The sequence below is a fragment of the Theropithecus gelada genome, chromosome 5, assembly GCF_003255815.1.
Source record: "Theropithecus gelada isolate Dixy chromosome 5, Tgel_1.0, whole genome shotgun sequence".
Classification (NCBI taxonomy): Eukaryota; Metazoa; Chordata; class Mammalia; order Primates; family Cercopithecidae; genus Theropithecus; species Theropithecus gelada.
Genome location: NC_037672.1, coordinates 169,026,810 through 169,046,403, shown reverse-complemented (window position 1 = coordinate 169,046,403; position 19,594 = coordinate 169,026,810). Strand labels below are relative to the sequence as shown.

The 19,594-nt window shown below is 34.9% G+C and overlaps 1 protein-coding gene across 3 annotated transcripts in view; it reads right to left on the bottom strand.

Moving 5' to 3' along the window:
- The window catches only part of GALNTL6 (polypeptide N-acetylgalactosaminyltransferase like 6), a 1,222,748-nt gene that overhangs the window by 795,843 nt on the left and 407,311 nt on the right, over positions 1–19,594 (bottom strand). For all 3 annotated transcript variants that reach the window (XM_025385422.1, XM_025385423.1, XM_025385424.1), the window contains one exon: positions 11,126–11,234. In XM_025385422.1, the coding sequence (XP_025241207.1) occupies positions 11,126–11,234 (109 nt within the window). The remainder of the gene's footprint in view (positions 1–11,125; positions 11,235–19,594) is intronic.

The window sequence follows — 19,594 nt, the reverse complement described above, 5'->3', positions numbered from 1 at the left end:
AAAGGGGATATCACCACCGACCCCACAGAAATACAAACTACCATCAGAGAATACTATAAACACCTCTACGCAAATAAACTGGAAAATCTAGAAGAAATGGATAATTTCCTGGACACTTACACTCTTCCAAGACTAAACCAGGAAGAAGTTGAATCCCTGAATAGACCAATAGCAGGCTCTGAAATTGAGGCAACAATTAATAGCCTACCAACCAAAAAAAGTCCAGGACCAGATGGATTCACAGCCGAATTCTACCAGAGGTACAAGGAGGAGTTGGTACCATTCCTTCTGAAACTATTCCAATCAATAGAAAAAGAGGGAATCCTCCCTAACTCATTTTATGAGGCCAACATCATCCTGATACCAAAGCCTGGCAGAGATACAACAAAAAAAGAGAATTTTAGACCAATATCCCTGATGAACATCGATGCAAAAATCCTCAATAAAATACTGGCAAACCGGATTCAGCAACACATCAAAAAGCTTATCCACCATGATCAAGTGGGCTTCATCCCTGGGATGCAAGGCTGGTTCAACATTCGCAAATCAATAAACATAATCCAGCATATAAACAGAACCAAAGACAAGAACCACATGATTATTTCAATAGATGCAGAAAAGGCTTTTGACAAAATTCAACAGCCCTTCATGCTAAAAACGCTCAATAAATTCGGTATTGATGGAATGTACCTCAAAATAATAAGAGCTATTTATGACAAACCCACAGCCAATATCATACTGAATGGGCAAAAACTGGAAAAATTCCCTTTGAAAACTGGCACAAGACAGGGATGCCCTCTCTCACCACTCCTATTCAACATAGTGTTGGAAGTTCTGGCTAGGGCAATCAGGCAAGAGAAAGAAATCAAGGGTATTCAGTTAGGAAAAGAAGAAGTCAAATTGTCCCTCTTTGCAGATGACATGATTGTATATTTAGAAAACCCCATTGTCTCAGCCCAAAATCTCCTTAAGCTGATAAGCAACTTCAGCAAAGTCTCAGGATACAAAATTAATGTGCAAAAATCACAAGCATTCTTATACACTAGTAACAGACAAACAGAGAGCCAAATCATGAATGAACTTCCATTCACAATTGCTTCAAAGAGAATCAAATACCTAGGAATCCAACTTACAAGGGATGTAAAGGACCTCTTCAAGGAGAACTACAAACCACTGCTCAGTGAAATAAAAGAGGACACAAACAAATGGAAGAACATACCATGCTCGTGGATAGGAAGAATCAATATCGTGAAAATGGCCATACTGCCCAAGGTAATTTATAGATTCAATGCCATCCCCATCAAGCTACCAATGAGTTTCTTCACAGAATTGGAAAAAACTGCTTTAAAGTTCATATGGAACCAAAAAAGAGCCCGCATCTCCAAGACAATCCTAAGTCAAAAGAACAAAGCTGGAGGCATCACGCTACCTGACTTCAAACTATACTACAAGGCTACAGTAACCAAAACAGCATGGTACTGGTACCAAAACAGAGATATAGACCAATGGAACAGAACAGAGTCCTCAGAAATAATACCACACATCTACAGCCATCTGATCTTTGACAAACCTGAGAGAAACAAGAAATGGGGAAAGGATTCCCTATTTAATAAATGGTGCTGGGAAAATTGGCTAGCCATAAGTAGAAAGCTGAAACTGGATCCTTTCCTTACTCCTTATACGAAAATTAATTCAAGATGGATTAGAGACTTAAATGTTAGACCTAATACCATAAAAATCCTAGAGGAAAATCTAGGTAGTACCATTCAGGACATAGGCATGGGCAAAGACTTCATGTCTAAAACACCAAAAGCAACGGCAGCAAAAGCCAAAATTGACAAATGGGATCTCATTAAACTAAAGAGCTTCTGCACAGCAAAAGAAACTACCATCAGAGTGAACAGGCAACCTACAGAATGGGAGAAAATTTTTGCAATCTACTCATCTGACAAAGGGCTAATATCCAGAACCTACAAAGAACTCAAACAAATTTACAAGAAAAAAACAAACAACCCCATCAAAAAGTGGGCAAAGGATATGAATAGACATTTCTCAAAAGAAGACATTCATACAGCCAACAAACACATGAAAAAATGCTCATCATCACTGGCCATCAGAGAAATGCAAATCAAAACCACAATGAGATACCATCTCACACCAGTTAGAATGGCGATCATTCAAAAGTCAGGAAACAACAGGTGCTGGAGAGGATGTGGAGAAATAGGAACACTTTTACACTGTTGGTGGGATTGTAAACTAGTTCAACCATTATGGAGAACAGTATGGCGATTCCTCAAGGATCTAGAACTAGATGTACCATATGACCCAGCCATCCCATTACTGGGTATATACCCAAAGGATTATAAATTATGCTGCTATAAAGACACATGCACACGTATGTTTATTGCAGCACTATTCACAATAGCAAAGACTTGGAATCAACCCAAATGTCCATCAGTGACAGATTGGATTAAGAAAATGTGGCATATATACACCATGGAATACTATGCAGCCATAAAAAAGGATGAGTTTGTGTCCTTTGTAGGGACATGGATGCAGCTGGAATCCATCATTCTTAGCAAACTATCACAAGAACAGAAAACCAAACACCGCATGTTCTCACTCATAGGTGGGAACTGAACAATGAGATCACTTGGACTCGGGAAGGGGAACATCACACACCGGGGCCTATCATGGGGAGGGGGGCGGGGGGAGGGATTGCATTGGGAGTTATACCTGATGTAAATGACGAGTTGATGGGTGCAGCACACCAACAAGGCACAAGTATACATATGTAACAAACCTGCACGTTATGCACATGTACCCTACAACTTACAGTATAATAATAATAAATAAATTTAAAAAAAATAAAAAAAAAATAAAAAAAATAAAAAAAATAAAAAAAAAAAAAAAAGAAATCATAGATGAAATAAACAAATGGAAAAACATTCCATGTTCATGATAGGCAGGATGAATATTGTTAAAATGCTATACTGCCCAAAGCAGTTTACAGATTCAATGCTATTTCTATTGAACTACCAATGACGTTCTTCACTAACTAAATAAAACTAAACACAGAACTAAAAAAAGCTATTTTAAAATTCATATGAAACCAAAAAAGAGCCTGAATAGCCAAAGCAATCCTAAACAAAAAGAACAAGGCTGGAGGCATCACAGTATCTGACTTCAAACAATGTTACAAGGCTACAGTAATAAAAACAGCATGGTACTAGTATAAAATAGACACATAGACCAATGGAACAGACTAGAGAGCCCAGATATAAAGCCATACACCTGAAACCATCTGATCTTTGACAAAGCTGACAAAAACAAGCATGGGGAAAGGACTCCCTACTTAATAAATGGTGCTATGATAACTGGCTAGTCATACAGAGAAGATTGAAACTAGACCCCTTCCTTACACCATATACAAAAATCAGCTCAAGATGGATTAAGGCTCAAATGTAAAACCTAAAATTATAAAATCCTTGAAGAAAACCTAGGAAATACCATTTTAGACTTAAGCTCTGGCAAATATTTATGATGAAGACATCAAAAACAACTGCAACAAAACCAAAAATTGACAAATGCTACTGAATCAAGCAAAAAAGCTTCTGCATGGCAAAGAAAACTATTGACACAGTAAACGGACAACACACATAATGGGAGAAAATATTTGTAAACTATGCATCTGACAAAGGTCTAATATCCAGAATCTATAAGGAACTTAAACAATTTAACAAGCAAAACATACACAAACTCATTAAAAAGTGGGCAAAGGATATGAACACTTTTCAAATAGCCAACAAGCAAATGAAAAAAAAAAAATGTTCAACGTTACTCATCATTAGTGATCACTAATCACTGCTAATGGGGATATAAATTACTTCAGCCATTGTGGAATTTTGGAGATTACTCAAAGAACCTAAAACTGAACTGCCATTCAACCCAGTGATCCCATTATTGGGTGTACACCCAAAGGAAGTCATTCTACCATAAGGACACATGCATGTGTATGTTCATTGCAGCACTATTCACAATAACAAAGACATGGAATCAACTTAGGTGCCAATCAGTGGTAGACTGGATAAGTAAAATGTGGTAAATATGTACCATGGAATACTATGTAAGCCATAACAAAGGACAAAATCATGTTTTTTTGCAGCAACATGGATGGAGCTGGAGACCATTATCCTAAGTGAACTAAAGCAGGAACAGGAAACTAAACATCGCATGTTCTTATTATAAGTGAGAACTAAACGTTGAGTACACATAGACAAAGAAGGGAACAATAGACACTAAGACCTACATGAGGATGAAGATAGGAGGAGATTGAGGATCAAAAAAAAAAAATACCTATTGAGTACTATGTTTATTATCTAGGTGATGAAGCAACATGTACACCAAACTCCTACAACTTGCAATTTATCTATAGAATCAACCTGCAAATGTATCCCTAAAATTAAAAGTAAAACAAAATAAAATAAGGTATCTGATATCTCAAAAATCACCAAATATTCCACAGAGCTGTAATTACCAGAACAAAACATAAATGTAACAACATTAATGAAAACACTAACAAATTATGTAATGAAATGCATGCTGCCTATCATGCTAATATACTTTTACAAAGATTAGTGAGATTTCATTGGGAAAGAGTTTCTGAATTTTGTTATTTTAAGATAGTTTCAGTGCTTTTTAAGTGGGCTAGACATTCCAAAACATATGGAAAGAAAAACAAATACAATGTGGAACACTGGATCACACAGCAGTGCAATGTAGTTAAAGTAATATTTAGAGGGGAATTTAGTTTCCCAAATGCTTATTCTACAATAGAAAAATGACTGAAATTAGGAGGTATAAATTTATTTTTAAGTATACCATGGAATACTATGCGGCCATAATGATGAATGAAATAATGTCCTTTGCAGCAACATGGATGCACTTAGATGTCATTATCCTAAGCAAATTAACCCAGAAACAGAAAATGAAATATTACATATTCTTACTTATAAGTGGGAGTTAACCCATTTATGGGTTAACACTGGGCATACTTGCACAAAAAGATGGGAATAGGAGATACTAGGAACTACAGGGCATGAGGAGTGGAGTGGGCAAGTACTGAAAAACTACCGACTGGGCACTATGCTCAGAACCGGAGTAACAGGTTCCATCATACTCCAGACCTCAGCATCATGCAATATACCCTTGTAACAAACCTGCACACATATCCCCTGAAACAAAACTAAATGTTGAAATTTTAAAAGTGAAAAATAAAAAAGTTAGTGCAAACAACATTTTTTAAAAGTCAGAAAAAATTTAGAGAAAAATAAAATAAATGAACAGAGACAAAAACTGGCTTTTGAAGTAAGTCATAAAAGTGACAAATTTTTGGCCTGGGGCAATGTCTCATGCCTATAATCCAAGCACTTTGGGAGGCCAAGTTGGGCGGATCACCAGAGGTCAGAAGTTCGAGACCAGCCAGGCGAACACGGTAGAACCCTGTCTCCACTAAAAATACAAAAATTAGCCAGGCGTGGTGTGCATGCCTTTAGTCCAAGCTCCTCGAGAGGCTGAGGCAGGAGAATCACTTGAGGGTAGGTGGAGGTTGCAGTGAGCCGATATCACACCACTGCACTCCAGCATGGGCAACAGAGTGAGACTCCATCTCAAACAAACAAACAAATAAAAAACTGAAAAATTTTTGTAGAAATAGATTAAGAAAGTAGAAAAAAAATCTGAAAAAAGTATATAAATTTAAGCATCGCAGGCATTACAAAAATCTTATGAGGACATAAGAATAGGTAAATAAATTTGTGTTAATAAATATAAACATTTAGATATAATGGACAAATTACTAGAAGAATACCATTAGTTCCAGAAGAAATAGATAATCAACTACTATTTTAACTACATAAAATGTTAGCCAAGTGGTTAAAAATGTATGCTCCAAGGAAAGTTCAGGTCAACAGAGCTTCATCCATAAAAAAATCCATAATGATCACTAAAGAAATAATTTTAGTTTACAACAAACAATTATGAAGTATAAGAAACAGCAAGTATTAAACAGTCATTTTATGAAGCTGTCATTATACTGTTACCAAAACTTGACAAAGACTTGATAAGAATAGAAAATTTGGGGCCAATATTAATTCATAGGTAAAGATTTGAAAATGCCAAACAAAATATTAACAAATCAAATATAGTTATTAAAAAAAGAATGATTTAGTCTAGAATAACAAATATCGTTTCTGTTAGAAAAGCAACAGATATAATTTACCCAAATAACAGATTAAAGGAGAAAATTTATCTTATCTATATTAATAAATGCAAATGAACAGAAAACTTTTAATAGAATCAGCACCCCTTCAGGTTAAAAGAAAGTCACAAACTCTCAGCAAAACAGATTCAGAAATAACATAAGTGTATTTGTTAAAGTGCATACTGTATTTGTATTGTGTTAATAAACATGATAAAATGTATTTACATTAGATAAATTGATCTAACAATAGACAGGCAGATAAAATCTCAAAATGAGCACTTAAATTCCTTTTGTGAGAATCATAAAAAGCCAGAAGTAGCCATTATTACCAACTATTCAATGTTACACTGCAGTTTTTAGCAATTATAATAATAGGAGAAAACTAAAACTAAAATTACAGGTCTAGGATAGAAAAAAAATTTTTTAAATCACTGTCATTACTATCAAATATGAGTGTCTACATTTTGAAAATCCAAAATAAACTATTGGTAAATGTTTTGAATTAATAGAAAAGCTTAGAACATTTTCTAAATTCATATCAGTGTTAAGAGTTATTAACATTTCTATATTACAATTACAAACAATGAGGAATTTCAATATAATCATTATGTGAACAAAATCAACATAATATTAGTTTACTAAGATTAATACTAAACATAATCTGAGAACAAAATTACAAAGCCATCCTTAAATATAATAAAGAATTAGGAAATAAATATAATACTGTACCATAGAATAGACTATTCTATATTGGAAAATATCAATAATCCCCTAATTCATCCATAGGCTAAACACAATTAAAAAATTCCCACTTTTTTGTGCGTATCTTCGTATGTTAATGTGAAATTTAAAACTGAATACAAAATTTTAAGGAAGAATACAGTGTAAGAATGACAACAAAAAGAAGAGCAAGAACGTAGCTCTTTTTTGGTAAGCTATACCAGCTATTAATAGCTGTAATAAAGATATAGTACATTAGCTATTGTGGCATTAGCATAGGGATTTTTACTCACAGAACAAGATTGAGAACCCAGAAAGAGAACACACAAATATGGGAACTTAATTTATAATAGAGTCAATAGTTCAGAGCAGTAGAAGGAAAGACAAATTTCTTAATAAATGTTGCTAATAATTGGTTAAGTGAATAAAAACTAAATAAATATTAGATCCCTACCTCACATTATATAAAAATGAACACTAGGTGGATTTAAGACCCAAATGTAAAATGTAAAATTATCAAGTTTGTTTGTTTATTTATTTATTTATTTATTTAGAGACAGGGTTTCCAGCCCAGGCTGGATAGCTCACTGCAGCCTCGAATTCCAGGCTCAGGTGATCCTCCTGCCTCAGCCTTCCATGTAGCTGAGACTACAGGCACATGTCACCACACCTGGAAGAATACATATATATTTTTAATTGTAGAGATGAGGTCTCACTATGTTTCCCAGGCTGCTCTCAAACTCCTGGGCTCAAGCAGTCCTCCCTCCGCTGCCTCCCAGTGTGCTGGGATTACAGGTGTGAGCCACTGTGCCCAGCCAAAATTATCAAATTTTTAAAAGACAATGTAGAACATCAGTATGACCTATCTTTTACAAATGATTGCTGAATTTGGCTGTCTCAAAATTGAAAACTATTCATTAAACCATACATAAAGAGATTTTTTAAAATAGTCTACAAAATGTAGGATAAGTTCTTGTCACTAAATATAACCACCAAAGGATATAATTTAAAATAAATCAAGAACACTGTGTGGAGCAAATAATTCAAAAGATGGAAACAGAAATGAATAGGACCTTTACCAAAAAGGAAGAACAAATGGCCCAAAAGCATAAAAAAGATATCAACCACATTTTAATGTGTTTGCATTAATAAAATGCAAATCTAAGTAACAGTGAGAGACTATTTCATATCACCAAATTTGGGGAAAAAGTCAGACAATTTCAAATATTCACAAGGATGTCCAGCAATGAGAATTCTATCCGTTACTGACTGAAATGAAATTGGTGTATCAATTTTGGCAGCTAGTCATGCCCTAGTAAAGTTCAACTGTGCATTCTCTAGACATACAAATCTACTATTAAATATGTACCTTAATAAAATATTGTCTCTACCCCAGAACCATGCACAAGAATACTTATAGCAGCATTATACACAACAACTAAAACTATTCAAAGGCCCACCAAGAGGACAACGTTACAGAAAATTTAACAACAGTAAAAATGAACCAACATTTCACGCATTGATCTAGATAAATCTCAAAAATATTTTTGAGTGAAAGAAGAAAGTCATACAGTAAAATTAAATTTTTAGATAAAGGTCAAACACTGGCAAAACTTACCAGTATTTGATTCAGGATAAATACACTGGCAGTAAAAACTACAGAGAAAAATAATAGAGTAAACACAAAATTAAAGTCTTGGACTTTAATGGCACAAATGATCCTTTTTCTTGTCCTATATATGAAATACACAGATGTTATTTGATTTTGACTCTGTACCTGAGTGTGTGTGTACACACATGTATGTTTTAATACATTTTTCTTTATGATATATTGCATTGTATAAAAATAATAAATTTTAGTGTATAAATTTATCATATATCCTCCAGTGAAAAAAAAAATTCTACTATTTAAAAGCTTTTTAATTACACAAAGAATTTGTACTTAAAAACTTGTGATATTACCAATTTCTTTTGTAGATCAGTTTTCCCTTGGTCCAAGCAAAGATGAAGATAGAAAAGACAAGTTTATTCAGGAGGTGGAAAGGGTGGTATGGAGCATATATAAATGTGAAGCACTGGATTTTGTATTCAAAACTCATTAGTACAAGCAAAGGATAGGCATGCCAATTCATGTTAAAGTAACTTAGATGGATTAATAATTACAGTTATCATTAGTCGAGTTTCCAATATGTCCAAATAATTGGACAATCACTGTAGGTATATTATCTTTAATCCTTAAATAAATTCTACAAAGTAGAATATCAGAAACAGAAATCGATTCACCACAGCGCCTGTATGGAAATGCTAGGATTTGAACCTAGGTGTGTCTTTCTCCTGTTGTGTCCTTGCCATTACTCCATATTGTCCAAATATTATTATTTAACAGTGGAGTATAATGGACCATGATAAGACCTGGTTCTTAATCCAGAGCTGCAAATTATTAGCTGCTTGAACTTGGATAAAATTTAATAAATTCATAGGAACTCAATTTTATTTAATTTGGGATACCTATCAGAGTTATTCTGAGATTTAAATAAAATACATATGCAAGGTACTTAGTAGAAAACATGCATTCAATAAATTTGGGCAATTTTATTATTATTATTAACTTGTGGAAGATTCAATTGGTAAGATTATGAAAACATTCCAAAAAACTTCAGCATCCTGGGGTCATAAGGAGAAACAAGTAGTTGGATTAATACAGGGTTGATCGAGCCAATAGAGGAAAAAGATAAAAGTACTAGAAAAGTGAGGATGCTGGTAAGGAACTCACTTTCACGACCATTCATGGGGTCACTGCCTAAGGTGGAAAGATGATAGAACCTGGAAGAAGTTGATTCTCTGAAAACAGGGAACATCTTTGGAATAAGCCACTTTAATAAAGTTGAGGATAGGGCGTGGGGCAGGCCTTTTTTTGAAGAAAAGGAATGGAAGAAAATAAAAAAGACTGTAATTAAGTCAGCCATACCTGATACAGAGCTACGAACATTTCACAGCCCAGAACAATTTTGTTCCTAACTCTAGTTGAGTAAGAGGACCTCACACCGTGGCTAGTCATAATTCTGCTGCTGATTTGACCTTGAATGCAGTGTCTCATGGCTGCTGAGATGTCTTTACCAAACTGTAGCTGCTCTATTTCTGTGACATCCGCACTGAGAAAATAACTTACTTGGCTGAACAAAAGAATATGGGTTTCCTATCATGAGTTACTCACTTTCACTGGATTTCTACTTATATACCCTTCTGAATTTCTGTTCACAACAACCTAATCTTTAAGTCCTTCTAGAAAGATTTGTCTTTTGTTTGTTTGTTTGTTTGTTTGCTTGAGACGGAGTCTTGCTCTGTCGCCCAGGCTGCAGTGAAGTGCCATGATCTCAGCTCACTGCAAGCTACACCTCCTGGGCCATTCTCCTGCCTCAGCCTCCCGCATAGCTGGAACTACAGGTGCCCACCACCAGGCCCGGCTAATTTTTTGTATTTTTAGTAGAGATGGGGTTTTACCATGTTAGCAGGATGGTCTCGATCTCCTGACCTCGTGATCTGCCCACCGTGGCCTCCCAAAGTGTAAAGACTTATTCTTTCCTGCTACTTTGTCCTTTAACTCTAGCACAAGTCTAGAACTCTGCTACAAATAAACAGACCTACTTGATTCCATTTAACTGCCTGATTGCTTTTCCAACTATTGCCAACCTTAGAAACCCATCTGCTTGACCTGCTGGCTTGCTGTACGTCCTGCCAGTGTCTAGAAATGTTGGTAGAAATGAAATACTTTGCATTGCCAGTTAGATACACTTCAGCTCTAAGGAGTGAATCTTGCTCAAGATACATATCTACCAGGTCAAGTCTCGTTGATAAATTCCAGGATACCCCTAGAAATTAATAACAAGCACTTGGGAATATGCAGTACTATATATTGATTAAATTTTAATGACTTTTACTGCAGCTAATATTAAAAAGACTATTCATTATTTGTTTTCTCTCTGAAATTTGAAGTCACTTAGGTTCTGTCTAGTATCACCTCCAATATCCCCATGAAATATACTTTACTGTGTGCAGAAGAAATGCTAATTAGAGATCCTTTACGTGACAAATGAGACACTGCTGCGAGTGAAGTAGCACTTTGGCGTACACTGAACTTCATACCTGAGCGCATAGCCTCTTTCTGAATGCTTTCATAGTCATGCCAGTCCTTTCTTCTCAAACCATCTGTCCATGAATAGAATTGCCCATCTCCCAGGCCCAGTGGAAATGTCTGTGGAAAAGGAAAGTATTCAAGCATAAAAAGGAGGTATTTCCTTTTGCATGGTAGGTAAACACAGCCGGGCACATAATAGGCAATCAAAGAATATCTGTTAAATAAGTGAATCCTCTGTGTATAGTGAAAAGAAAGCTATCGCTGGTGACCAGATTTATACACATTTTAAATCTTTTTTTTTTTTAACCTTTAAAATGAGAGCACACCTCTCCCACAACAACTACCATTCCCTATTTTATTTCACCCAGAGACACTACTATTTAGTGTGTCACCTGTAAGCATAAATGCCTAGCTGTTTTTATTTGCCCAAAGTGTAAATATTGATGGTGCTACCAATTTTGGTGTTGCATTGAATTAATTTTGTTTGGGATTGGTACAGTTTTATTTATTTTGATCAAACATATCTGAACGGCTTTGTAGTAACATTAGCAACCATTCATTGAATGCTCACTATGTGCCAGGTTCTATGTTAAATACTCTGCGTATAGAAGTTTTTTTAATCCTTATGATAGCCTCGGGTTGTAAATCCCCATTTTTCTGCTGAGTAAACTGAGGATCAAATAACTAAAATAACTTGAGGTAAACCACAGTGGCAGAGCCAGGACTTGGACCAGTTCTGTTAAGACCAAAACTGTGCTCTTAAAAACTATTAAATACTGTCTCTCATCTAGATTTCTGGAAACATAGTACATGTTTACACTTATAGTTAAAATTATCACCCATTCATCAACTATAGTCACAAAATACAGTTCATGCTTTTCCAAAGTCTAATATGTTATCATGTCAACGTGAAAATTATTTCTGTGTACATTGCTGAAGCTACTTCTTTTTTGTGGTGTTTATTTCTGGTAATAAGAAACAATAATCATTTTGAATAAAATTTATCTTCACAATCTTGTAGTCAAGATAATGTAAAATAAGTGTTTTCAAATTTACATACTATTTTTTCTTTTGTTCTTTTTTGGAAATAAGTAATACATCAACTGAATGAAGAAAATAAAATTCTAGAAAGCAAAAAGAAAAAGTCAATTTAGCCAAAAAATGAATAATTTCAGTGAGGTAATTTTATTCTAACAGCCTTTTCAAGATACAAAATGTCTTATTTCTTAGTTTTAGATAATATAGCCATTATGCTTTTGAAAAATTATCTACCTTTAGCCTATCTTCATAGTTTATAAAAGATATACTTGTTTTGAAAGGATAAAAATGGGGCATAATATTCTTACCTTAAAAAAGGTAGTTAAAATCAGAGAAAATATTTTCCCAATCAGGTGACTATAATCTACATATTTCAAAGAATTTGTTGCTCATAATATTGGTGAGCTCAGAAAAAAAGAGGGACAAATATACAAAGATTATGGTGAATTTATATAAAATATTAGGAATGATGATAATTTTTTAAAGGAAGATGAAACAAAAGTTATGGAAAAGTAAATAGAAAATGACATAGCAAAAGTAAAAGAAAATGGAAAAGTACAGGTTTGGCAATATATAGCAAACATTTTAAAAAGTCAAGCATTTTTTGAATTGATCATCTTATCATTAGAAATTTTAGAACTCAGTTATGCATAGAAAGTATTAAAGAATCAAATGAATACGAAATGCATAACCCATGTTTTGTCTCAGCCATGCATTTACAGTGCATGAAACATGGAGGTATTCTTGTGTAAACTCCAGTGTGTGAGCTCTCTCTGGGTACCAGGGACACTCTATTTTCCTTATTTTGATACATGTAAGATAGCAAATTCTTAATAAGTAGTAATATAATGCAGATTGAACAAAAGTTAATTGAACACAAAAGTTAACATTTACTCTCTCCAGAAGTCAAATGAAAATGACAATAAAGCATCAGATGCATCAGGAAAGAAGATATTAGAACTCACATAAAGTTTCTGTAAATAGCTGGGAACTACTGGGAAGGAAGTATTTTTTATGGCACTGAATTTTCAAAATATGTACAAACTGGGGACATTTTATATATCTGATTGTCAGGTTAAAGGTGAAAAGATAAAGATTGACCATTTTTAATAAGGGGCAGTTAGACTCTTCTGGGTTCTCTATTCCACTCAAACAAGGGGGTGAATTCTGAGGGCCATCCACTGTACTCCCACCCATGGAAGACTGGAGCGTGAATGGTATGTTCTCAGGCCACTAGAAACAGTTGAATATAAGGTTGTCAAACTGCAGTGAAAATCATGGTTCCATGTTAGTCTATGTATCAAACATTGTTAATGAAGGTATCTTCCTTTACTAGACCTCCAGAAAGATGCCAGTCCACAGCTGACATCCTTACATAAGAGATGGAGGAATTCCTACCTAGAGAATTGAAATCAACTGGAAGAGATACAGCTACTGGCTCCTAATAACCTCCCTAACTCCTAGTAACGCCCAGTAACCATGTGGGAAATAGCTTAATTAGCAAGCCCTTCTGTACACCGAGAACTTCATGCCATTATTTTCACGACTTCACTCCTGAGTATGAATAGGCAGCAAAGGATTTCCAGGGATTTCGGAGAGCCTTTAACATATAATTAAGAGGCCAAAAAGAAACAAAAAGCATACCAAACTTGAAGAAAACAGAGGCAATATAAGGTGCAGATAAAAACTTCAAAAATTCTAGATTTAATTTTCTCAAAGAACTTTAAGAAAAGTTCCTTCAGAGATACAGAAATTTTAAAAAGAAGCATTTAGAGAATCAGAGAGAGTTCCTGAAATGTGAAAATGTGATATCAGGGAGAGAAAAATTAAGAGACAGTTTGGAAAACGAAGGTCAAAGGAACCCTACTGAGAAACAGAAAAACAAACAAACAAACAAACAAAATGAGAGACAGAGGGAAGAAATACAACATTGCAGAGAGGTGGCAAAATGGTAGCAAGTTCAGAGATCTCCAGTCCCACTGTATAACGGAATGGAGAGAAGCTCCAGAAAGGATGCCTCTGTGGGGGAAAACACACACACACACACACACACACACACACACACACACACACAACTTCTTTCCTTTAAAAAAAGCTTGAAATGAGAGTTACAGTTCTTCCAAAGAGATTAGAATTAATTAATGATATATGTTAAAAACCAAGCAAATGAAAAGTGTGCCAATTGATAAGGCTATAAGAAACAAAAACAATGTATAAAAAAGAAAGCCTAATCATAGCACACTGTTTGATTCAGATGTGAATAATCTAACCGGAATACTGGCTTAACTAACATAACTATACTGGAGGTTGAGGGAAAGACTGGAATAAGACAGTTAAATAGATATTTTCTTTAATGGGAAAGCAGTAGATAAAACCAAAATAGGAAAAATAGAGAACAGTAATATACACGTTATCTATAAATACGGAGTCATACGACAGAATGAAGACAAAAGATTGACATAGTTGCCCCTGGGTATCAGAAATTGCAAGCAGGGAAGGTGGGCAAGAGGATTGCTGGTTACCACCATAGTCTTCATAGTATGATGAGATTTAAAAAATTATTTTCAAGTATTATTTTATGTAAAACATAAATCTCAAATAAAAATTGTTAGACATTCGCAGCCACTATTAGTGCTCTAGCAAGGTGTGTTAGTATCAACAGAACACTTTATAATGGTAGGGGACTCAGGCTAAATCAGACCATCCGAAACTGCTTTGATAAAGGGTATCTGGGGATTTGCTACACTAATATCTTTTTTATCGGTATCAATGCTACCCATAGACCAGCAGCATCAGCATTACCTGGGAACTAGGTTTCTTTTTATTATTATTTTTATTTTTATTGATTGATTGATTGATTGATTGATTGATTTTTGAGACAGAGTCTCACCCTGTTGCCCAAGCTGAAGTGCAGTGGGGCAATCCTGACTCACTGCAACCTCCACCTCCTCGGCTCGAGCAATTCTCGTGCCTCAGCCATCTGAGTAAACTGGGATTACAGGCATGAGCCATCGCACCCGGCCATCCTGGGAACTTATTAGAAATAATTCCTTTTTCCCAACTCAGGTCTAGTAAATCAGAAACTAACAGAGAGACAGAAATCTGTATGTTAACAAATTCACCAGGTGATTCTGAGGCTTTCTATGGGTTGAGAACCTCTAATCCGTATGAATTGGAATGTGACACAATAGTCACCTTTTAAAAAAAAAAAAAAAAGGCAAATTCATTAACATATAATGTACCACAATCTACTGAAGAATCTTTTTCATATTGAGGGCTAATGACCAATATAAAGACTAGGTATGCTTGCATACCTAATAAATACATCTAAATCAATCTCAGTGCATTTGTATATAATTACATTGGTTTTGAAAGCTTAACCATCCAGTAGATGGTGCATAAGTATTCTGACCTTTCCTTTTACATGAGCAGTCTTCAGTGGCCAGACCCATTTGCTTCTCTGTTGGATTGTACCATGTGTCCTCTGTTTGATTACAATAGTACAGATCCATTATCTATGACCTTGTAAAATTAATATATAAACAGTATTGTACCTTCTTGCGGCATATATTTCAGACCCATAATTAGGTTGGCCATTTATTTGTGGGCACTATTCCGGTTTTTCACCTTGAGGACTTTTTATTCATTGTGATATTGCTACAAATAATTAACTTGAAAAAATATCAGGGACAGAGGAGACAGAATCCATTAAGTAGAAACCACATGTAATAATGAGGGCTGGGATCCCAGAGTCCATTGAAACTAACATCCTTTTAGATAAGTCTAAAGAAACTATTTCCAAGGATAAAACATTACTCAGGAGCAATGTATTTACCAGAGGGAACAAATTAAAACACCCTTTGGAGTCAGGGATGTGACACAAGCACCTTTTGGGGACAGAACAGTCTTCAAAGGGATATGAAAACCAGGGTGTACTACTCTAGGGAGTGATGGGCTCTGGCGATGCCTGCTACTGGTATAAACTTTTAGTAATCTTAAAGCATCTCCCAAGGGCTGTTGGTCTGGAAATCCCTGGTGAATCAAAAAACTTTGTTTCTTTATCTCTAAATTAGAGCAAACTTATTTGTCATAACTACAAATGCAATGACAATAAAAGTACACATTTGTGAAACTCTGTGAAGAAAAGCTTATCTGTATTCTAAAACCTATCTTAGGTTTCATAAATCAATCAATGAACTTTTATTGTCACAATCAACCATATACATATGATTCTATTTGTTCCTTAGAAGAAAATATGATGTAGTAGAAAAACGCTGGATTCAAAGCACAGAAGATATAAATTAGAGTTTCTAACTATAGGCAAAAATCGGCATGTCCTCTAGGTCTTCTAGGTCTCTCAGCTCACATATGAAATTAGGGTAACAAGAACAATACTTACCTTACCCACATTACAAGGCTTTTTGAGTAGTAAATCTTATATATGATAAAGTGTGTGAAAGCCCTTGGTTTATCAAAACTTGATATATAAATGCCAATTGTTTTCATCATCCCTGCTATTTTTATAGATATTTGAGTTATTTCCATTGCCCTTGAAAAATCTTAACATAGTCACAGAGAGAACTCTTAAATCATTAAACAAATAATAAATTATGTGGTTGAAACTCTGTTACAGGAGATGTTAACAAAATATTGTGATGAGTATGATTCTTATATTAGGCATGATTAAGTTCTTATATATTGAAGACACCTAGGAAATGTTTTAAGCAAATGGAACACTACCAGAAAACTAACTGTATGGAGACTGTATGGGAAAACGGAGAAAACATATGTATATTCTTACGTAATTTTATCCACATGAAAACTAAGAACCAGGTGATAAACTGGAGTTTAGAAAGGTTTAGGTCATATCATTAATAAGTTCTTCAAGATCACATAACTAATTAAGTGGCAAACTAGAATTTGATCCAAATATGTCTGTCTTTAAATCTTATGAATTATAAAACCAAACAAACGTGGAGACTTTTTCTGATTCTCTCATTATTCATTTATTCAAACTTTATTAGATAAAATCACTTAGAAAAATGTTAAGAAATGAACCAAGAAAGATCAGGTAAAGCCACACAAAAAAAATCATACACAGGTCTCTGAACTCTATGCACTGAGCAACAGGAAGTCAAGAAAGGCTCTCTAACTGAAGAGTAATGGAATAAAATATTATGCAGAAATTAAGGTTTTTCTATTATTCTTCTAACATCTCTTTCCTTCCTCAGAACTCAATTACAGAACATGCAATGGGTCTCAAACAATCTACAGAGGAGTTTCTGTATTTTTGTATATGTACAAACATTGATAAATTAGTATTAGAACATAAAATTTTTTGGCAGAAAGAATTATCTTGTTATTTACATTCTGAATAAATTCTCAAATGTGTCATTGTTAACAATTTTAAGATACTGACCAAATAAAATAGGCCTTGAACTGATATCAGTTGCTAAAACTTCTAGTCAGTCCATGCTCTTGCCTTGTAAACATATCTGAAACAGGATCAGGATCTCAGATGTGTGAAGCAGGCAGAAAGATGTACTAAGGAGTGTAGTTCTTATATTTAGATCTTAAAATTTTTCAATAGAATCTGGAAATGAGTGTTATGTAAAATCTTGATTTAAAAATTTTAAACTAATTAAAATATTTGCAAAACATATTGTGCTGGATTATGTCTTTGGGGCATATCAAACCTTCAGTTACTAGTCTGAAAACTCGGGCCAAGCTTATGTCATAGTCTCAATCATGACTCCCATTCACTCTCTGCCTCAGAAATTGATGGCATTATCTCTTATTGGTATAAACTTGATGAAGTTTACCAAGACCTGGAACTCGCAAATTTATCCTTTGTATTTATATCAGTATCTGGACAGTCTGAGAGCACAAAATGATTCTTCATGTACCATTTTAATGATACTTGCATAGTAATTCTCCAAGGTGGGTGTGTAGATCATTATAGCTAGTTAAAGACAAACATTGACAACACGGGGTGGTAAAGAGAGCTGCAAAAGTGAAAAAGTCAGAGGCAGAGTCAGTTCTGGTATATGGTAATTAAATAATGCTTTGATTTTATTTTGAGGATTAAAAAAAACCCAAAAAACTGAATGCCTTAATCCTCAGCATCCCAGATGAGATCATTTATCTGGATGATACATCTTTTACATTGACCACACAAATTACAGGGTGAAATTTTATCATATAGTGATGCTCACTTTTATTATACATATTTCCATATGGGATTTATTTGTAAGAAAAAGTTGCTATCACACCCACACTAACATTTGCTATTAAATAACTATATTAATGTGAATAAAGAACACAATGTAAGAGTTCTTACATCTCTTGCTTCCTGCTTCCATCATTCTGAAACTACTTTTTAATGAGATGTTCATTCTTTGGTGGGTGGAAAGATTAAACATCACTTGTTTGCACAGGTAGAGGTCAGATCACCCTCATTCTATGATTTTTTTTTTTTTGGTGTGCTTGTGAGAAATTTCTGAAGATGCCACCTTGTTTAGATATGACTAATGTCTGGGTAGCTGTAAAGGAAAGAAAAAACATCTTGTGTTGATCCCCTTTTCTCCTATATTATTACTTCTTTTTTTTTTTTTTTTTTTTTTTGAGACGGAGTCTCGCGCTGTGTCACCCAGGCTGGAGTGCAGTGGCGCGATCTCGGCTCACTGCAAGCTCCGCCTCCCAGGTTCAGGCCATTCTCCTGCCTCAGCCTCCGAGTAGCTGGGACTACAGGCGCCCGCCACCACGCCCGGCTAGTTTTTTGTATTTTTAGTAGAGACGGGGTTTCACCATGTTAGCCAGGATGGTCTCGATCTCCTGACCTCGTGATCCGCCCGCCTCGGCCTCCCAAAGTGCTGGGATTACAGGCTTGAGCCACCGCGCCCGGCCCTATTATTACTTCTTAAGTTTCAATAACATAGCCAGAATTAATTGTTAGTAAATAGAAGCTTCTGTTAGTAAGAAACCCCAGAGAGATAAGTAGCAAACTATTCTCATAAGAATAAAGAATAACATTATTAAGAGTAATTTTGTTAAAGGAAATGAACTGAAAATGCCAGGTAAAATCCTGCCTGATATTAAGTAGGGTTAAGAACTCAGCAGTAGTTATAATCTAGCTGACATACAAAATTTCCATCTAAGCATATGATGTATGATAGTTGTGCTACTGACCCTCAAAATTACTATAATTTTTACTTGTTTTCATCAAAATAGAAACTTGTTAGCTCAGCAGGAAAGCCCTCTGTATCCCTGCTTGCTATGCAGCTGCATACCTTGTAGAAATAGTGAAAAGATCAGCATCTTAAAAAAAATGACAAAATTTCTGAGAACTTTTTTTTTCTCCAAGTATTCTCTTTGTGATTCCTCAGGGTAAAGAAAAACGTGCGTGCACACACACACACACACACACACACACAACTCCA